The sequence below is a fragment of the Salvelinus sp. IW2-2015 genome, linkage group LG16 (genome assembly GCF_002910315.2).
Source record: "Salvelinus sp. IW2-2015 linkage group LG16, ASM291031v2, whole genome shotgun sequence".
Taxonomy (NCBI): domain Eukaryota; kingdom Metazoa; phylum Chordata; class Actinopteri; order Salmoniformes; family Salmonidae; genus Salvelinus; species Salvelinus sp. IW2-2015.
Window position 1 is genome coordinate 38,163,145 of NC_036856.1, and position 6,676 is coordinate 38,169,820.

At 50.2% G+C, this 6,676-nt stretch overlaps 1 protein-coding gene across 1 annotated transcript in view; it reads right to left on the reverse strand.

Moving 5' to 3' along the window:
- Positions 1–6,676, reverse strand: part of LOC111975495 (microtubule-associated serine/threonine-protein kinase 2-like) — a 36,358-nt gene that overhangs the window by 23,859 nt on the left and 5,823 nt on the right. The window contains exons 2-5 of the mRNA XM_070447445.1: positions 6,296–6,413; positions 5,887–6,096; positions 2,597–2,698; positions 1,560–1,617 (exon numbers count right to left, since the gene is read on the reverse strand). Coding sequence (XP_070303546.1) covers positions 1,560–1,617; positions 2,597–2,698; positions 5,887–6,096; positions 6,296–6,413 — 488 coding nt within the window. The remainder of the gene's footprint in view (positions 1–1,559; positions 1,618–2,596; positions 2,699–5,886; positions 6,097–6,295; positions 6,414–6,676) is intronic.

Below are 6,676 nucleotides of genomic sequence, written 5' to 3' on the forward strand. Positions count from 1 at the left end.
TTGAAGAGAGATGGTGGTGGAAGGGAGGGTAGACTGGGGTGTAGAGAGGGTAGATGGGGGGGGGAGTAGATTGGTGTGAGGGTGACTGGGGTGGAGGAGTGGTTAGACTGGGGTGGTGGAGGGTAGACTAGGGTGGAGGAGGGTAGATGGTGGTGGAGGGTAGAGTGGGTGTAGAGTGGGGTAGACTGGGTGGAGGGGCTAGGATGGGTAGAGGGGTAGATGGGTGGATGGGGGTAGACTGGGGTGGTGGAGGTAGACTGGGTGGGAGGGTAGACTGGGCTGGAGGGAGGGTAGACTGGGGTGAGGGGATAGACTGGGTGGGTGGGTACGGTGGGGTAGACTGGGGTGGAGTGGGGTAGACTGGGTGGAGGGGGTAGACTGGGTAGGGGGTAAGACTGGGTGGTGGAGGGTAGATGGGGTAGACGGGAGGATGGGTGAGAGGGGTAGACTGGGGTGGTGGAGAGGTAGACGTGGGGTGAGGTAGCTGGTGTGAGTGGGTAGACTGGTGGTGTGGGAGTAGACCGGGGGGGGGTAGGACGGGTGAGGGTACTGTGGGGTAGAGGGTACTGGGTGGAGGAGGGTAGACTGTGAGGGGTAGACGGGTGGAGGGTAGACTGGGTGGGGTGGAACTGAGAGAGCCTCTGTCTTTGTCAGAGGACAAGGAAACAAGGAGTTCAACCTACAGTACAGTGCTGCTATCCGATGTTTTCAGCCTACAGTACATGCTGCTATCCGATGTTGTTCACCTACAAGTACACGTGCTGCTACCTCATCGTTGTTCAGCTACCAGTGTCAATGTTGTGTATTATTTGTTAATCCATTGAACCTCTTTTGACATTTCAGGTTCCCCACTCAGGTTGAGCCACTAACAAACACACACCACACATTCCAACTCTATTGCTTGGCTGATTTTAACACCACCACCTCCCCTTCCACTCACCCCCTCCCCCCACCCCCGCGTCTGCAGGAGTTGACCAGAGGAGTTTACCATCTTTAGACAGCAGCAGAGGGCATGCCAAGGAGCCAGGGCATCAAGTCAGACATCCCCCCGACATCAGCAGCCATCGGGGTTCTCACAGAGATCCTCTGAAGGAGATGGCGCAGCTGAAGCAGCACGACAGTGGGAACCCAGACACACCAGAGACAGCAAGCACTTAGATACTACTGTGAATATTCGAGTCCCACCGCCTGTAGTAGCTCACCCCCTAAACCAAAGCCCCACGGGAGGAGGACTTTGAGAACATCAAGCTCCATCAGCAACGGGCCTATGGTAACATAGCGAAGAGAGACAGAGCGACAGACAGAGAGACAGACTTACCTAAATAAGACCTTAGATTGACTCCACGGATCGGTGTGTGCCCCCCCCCCCCTTCTCTCTCTCTCTCTCACTCGCTCTCTCTCTCCCTGGCCCTCCCCTTCTATCTCTCTCTCTCTGCAGTGCTGTGTGCTGGTGCGCCACAAGGAGCCGTCAACGTTTGCCATGAGAAAGAGCAAACAAATGCAGGAACTATTCCTGAGAACAATCCAGCAGGCCTTCGTATAGAGAGAGACATCCTGACCTTCGCTGAGAACCCCTTGTGTCTCAATGTTCTGCTCCTTCCGAGACCGCAGAACACTCTGTATGGTCATGGAGTTGTGGAGCGGGTAAGGGCTGATCATACATGAATTGGGGGTATCTGTAACTGACGTCTTTACCCTGACTAGGATGTGAATGGGGGTGATCCTGACTGTCTCTACTCTGACTAGTATGTGAATGGGGTGTATCCTGACTGTCTCTACCGCTGTGTGTGCATCCATTTGTAAAAACCCATCTTGTGTGTTGTCATATCATCGGCTGCATGTGATTAGTCAAAAACACAGACGTGAGCACTGGGGCAGCCTCCCTCCCTCCCTCCCTCCCTCTCATTCTCTACCTCCCTCTCATTCTCTACCTCCCTCTCATTCTCTACCTCCCTCTCATTCTCTACCTCCCTCTCATTCTCTACCTCCCTCTCATTCCCTTCCTCCCTCTCATTCCCTTCCTCTCTCTCATTCCCTCCCTCCCATCTCCAGAGAGAGGGATGAGGTGGAGGGAAGGTTCCAGCTGCTTAGCCATGAAGGAGGAGGGGGGATGATGAAGCACCGTCTCTACCCCCACTCCCCTCGCCCCGGCTGGGCAGAGAGAAGCAGCGTGCTGGGGCTGTTGGAGAGAAGGAGCTGGGAGGCTGGATGGATGGAAGCCCTTATGGGTGATACATAAACATGTGTTGTAGGCTGTTTCATGTGAGCTGCATCTGTCTCTGAGGACAGAGGACAGTAAATACAGTGGCATGCTTGAGTTACCACACAATTAGGAGTACATCTTTTTAATTTCCCTTGCTGAGTGACTAGGTGGCGTATTAACTATGGGAGGAAAATGACTGGCTTGCAAACCGGAAGCAATTTATGAAAAAATTAAGAAAAGGATTTGAAAACTAGTCATTATTCACAGCGGTAAACCCTGATAGACACTCATAATTTATCTTCCTCAGCACTTAGGATTTTCATTCATTTGAAGGAAACATTGTTGGGAAACATCTCAGAATATTCCCCGTCTCCCCCCTCATGTTCCTCTTACCAGACATTCTAACAGGCGTGCAGGGCGAGCGATGACGATCATCAGCTTCCTAACCAGCTGGGTGACGAAGGTAACCTCCACACTCTCCGAGCGCTCGTGAGCCTAGACATCAACCCAGAGAGGACAGCAGAGTAAGAAGAGCACACCGGTGGTATCAACCATCAGTACAACCTGAAGGGGCTAGAAGATAGTTATTAGTCTACACACTATCATTTGTTTTGTACACTGCTGCTACTCGCTGTTTATTATCTATGCATCTGTTTATTATCTATGCATAGTCACTTTACCCCTACCTACATGTACAAATGACCTCGACTAACCTGTACCCCCACACATTGACTCGGTACCGGTACCCCCTGTATATAGCCTCGTTATTGTTATTCTTATTGTGTTACTTTTTATCATTTTTTACTTTAGTTTATTTAGTCAATATTTTCTTAACTCTTTCTTGAACTGCACTGTTTAAGGATTTAACCAACAGTGCATTTCACAGTAAGGTCTACACTTGTTGTATTCGGCGCATGTGACAAATAAAGTTTGATTAGATAGTTTACACCAGGCATGGGCAACTGGCGGCCCCCACCCCTCAGTCAGGGTCTCAACTTACTGTTGAGCGGTACAGTAGAATAGTAGAATACACAAGGTGCAATTTCTACATGTGGTTATGCATCAACAGTTTCTCTCTTGTTATGTCAGTCACGGACAGTCAGTCAATTAGCCACGTCAGCTAACATGTTTTAGACTGGTAAAGTTAGTCTAGCGACCAGCTATCTAAACTTGTAGTAGGCCTAATCATAGTCCAATTACCAACCGGGGTTCCCCCAATTACTTTTTGGGGTCACTTTTTTTAGGCAGGTAGCTAGACAGGCAGACCAGACAGGCAGCAGAGGCCCCAGGGGCTCCAATCAACCCCTGAATAATTGATGAAGGTAATGAAAGCTGCAAAGTGCTGGAGGTGGAGGGAGGAATGGAGGGAGGAATGGAGGGAGAGGGTGATCTCCTACCTAATGGGGCAGCAGTGGGACTGTCATTCATGCTCACAGCCGCTAATTAACCTCACTGTGTGTGTGTGACAGCATATGTGTGTGTGAGAAACAGTCTACGTGTGTGTGAGAAACAGTATACGTGTGTGTGAGAGACAGTCTACGTGTGTGTGAGAGACAGTCTACGTGTGTGTGAGAGACAGTCTACGTGTGTGTGAGAGACAGTCTACGTGCGTGTGAGAGACAGTCTACGTGCGTGTGAGAGACAGTCTACGTGTGTGTGAGTCTACGTGCGTGTGAGAGAGTCTGTGCGTGTGAGAGACAGTCTACATTTGTGTGTGTGTTTGTGTGTGTGTGAGAGACAGTCTACGTGTGTGTGAGATAGTTTGTGTGTGTGTGAGAGAACAGTGTCTCTGTATTTGATTGTCTTCTAAACTGCCTGTAAGACGCTGTAACTGTGAGCGATGGCCAGCCAGCCACAGGACTACCTATGACACACTGTGACCGATGGACAGTGCTGAGCTGAGGTTACCCTGGGGTCCTTCCCGGGGCCAGAGGTGGGGGTTGCTATGGTGACAGGTCACTGAGGCCTGGGGTAGAGGTGGACGTTAAGGTGGATGAGGTGGTCTCCTGTGAGGTTTTTAATGGTGTCCCTATGTGGGGTGGATTGGATGGCCTGGCTAGAGGAGGGTTACAGTAGTGGCCTGGAGCTCTGACAGGACAGAGACAGACAGAGAGGGAAAAGACAATGAAGAAGAGCACTGATGACCACCACTGGCTGACAACACAAACTCACTGACTGCAAGAGAGAGAGCGTTAATGTACGGTGTCAAATATCATACACTGAATCATCGTAGTGATTTGTGTACCAGACACAATACTTCAACAGGTCTGTGCTCCTTTTCAAGCCAAAAAAGTTAACATTACCGTTGGTTACTTAATGAACAAATCCCATACCTGTCCCTCACAGATATACCTGTAACAAACCACGATGATCCAGCAGAGACCAGCACCCTGACCTCAATCCAAACATCACCCCCCCAACTGCAAACAGACAGGAGACAAGACCCGAGACTCAACTGGAAAAGCGTTGTGATCCCATGTGASTGTGCTCCACTCTCTCCTCCAGCGCCTCTGCTCCAGAACATGTTGCAGCACCTCCTCTTCCTCTAGCCTCCTCTGCCATGACACGCCAGACATTGTCCAGAGAATGAAACAACAGGAAAACAAACGGGATGTTGTTTTTCCAGATCCCTCCTCTCCGGGTACCTGTTCAACGCCTCATCTTCTCCACGGCACGTTTATAACGCCGCCACCTGCCGCGCTCCGCTCTGCGCCCCAACCCTGTCGCCCAATTAGTGCCCTGGAGGTGATGTCATCCTCGCACTCCTTCTCTCTGTTCTCTCTTGTTCTGCTACAACGTTCTCTCTGTTCTCTCTCGTTCTGCTACAACGTTCGCTCTGTTCTCTCTTGTTCTGCTACAACGTTCTCTCTGTTCCGTTCTCCAGATGTGGCCAGAGTGTGGTTGTCGTGGGGTTAATACTCTGTCTGCTGCGCTCTCACACACTAACCACATTTCAACAGGCATCAAGCCCTAACGCGGGATGGTTTAAACAGCCAATCCAAGACCGGAAAACTCCCTGCAGACCCCTCCTTCTATGGCTTCATCCTTCCCTTCGTCCCCCCGTCTCGCTCTCAGTGCACCCCTCCTCCTGGGTGTCTGGGAGAGTCATCCGTCACCCTCGCTGGCTGCTGGGGTGTGAAATTAGAATCAGGGAGAGGAAAGGGAGACACACACCCCACCTTCGGGGGGGGGGGGGGCGGTACGAGGCCACTGCGAGCAATACTGTCACAGCCCCCCGAGCTAATGAAGATATCACTGACATCACACACCATGGAATGTCCCTGAAACCCTAACACAGACATCACCAACCCATCTTGTGACTAACATATCGGAGGCAGGTGTGGGGGGGCTGTGCCTCATATAAACAGAGAGAGAGAGAGAGGGAGGGATGGAGCGAGGGAGAGATGGAGAGATGGAGAGAGGGAGGGAGGGTGTTTATGTGTTTCTGATGGACTAAACGGGTCAAAGTGGCCTCCTGACAGACTTAATGATGATGAGTGAGCACCTTATTGAAACTATATGTGACGGGTGAACAAGCATGACTCACATGMTTTCTGTCTCCGGTATCTAAATTAACACGAGTTGGACGATATCTTCACTTAATAGATTATTCTAATGGATGTTGGTGAAACTCAGAAAATACCGCTAGAATCCCCCAAATGAAAACAACACAGTCTACTTACATCTTGCAGTAGTTTCTCCAGGTTCTCCTGCAGTTCGTAAAAGTAGCGTGACGTGATGCAGCCCTCTCGGCTTTTAACCAGGCAGTCTCTGGACAGCTCTATGACCTGGTGATGGATGAAGCTGAGGACCCCGTCGGCCAGGGGCATCACCTTGTCAGGGGCCGAGGACGACAGGAAGTCAGCCAGACGGTCCTCCATTTGAGCCGTGGCCTGGAGGAGGAGGGGGGTAGAAATGAGTCACACATACCACACAGCTCACAGTAAGCTATATTACAATGGAAAAGCCATTTGAAGGACTGTCATAAAATGGTTAATATTTTAATTACAGGTATTTCATTTCTGAATGTATTGATGTCAAATAAGTCATAATAAACAAATGAATAAAGAGTTTGTCCTGGTCGGTCGGTACCTTGGGAAAGCGCTCCTTGTAGACATGGTTCATCATGACGACCTCATGGTCAAAAGAGATGGGTGAGCGACCAGGGCTGAAAGCACACAGACACACAGAGATGGGTGAGCGACCAGGGCTGAAAGCACACAGACACACAGAGATGAGTTCAGTCCTCTGTAGCTCAGTTGGTAGAGCATGGTGCTCGTAGCGCCATGGTAGTGGGTTTGATTCCCGGGACCACACATATCTAAAATGGATGACTTTATCTAAAGCATGACTTTGTGTCGCTTTGGATAAAAGCATCTGCTAAATGGAATATATTATTATTTTGATATATTAAAAGACTGTAGCTCAGTGGTCTACACCGTGTTGAACAAGGTGTAAATGCCTCAGAGCCCG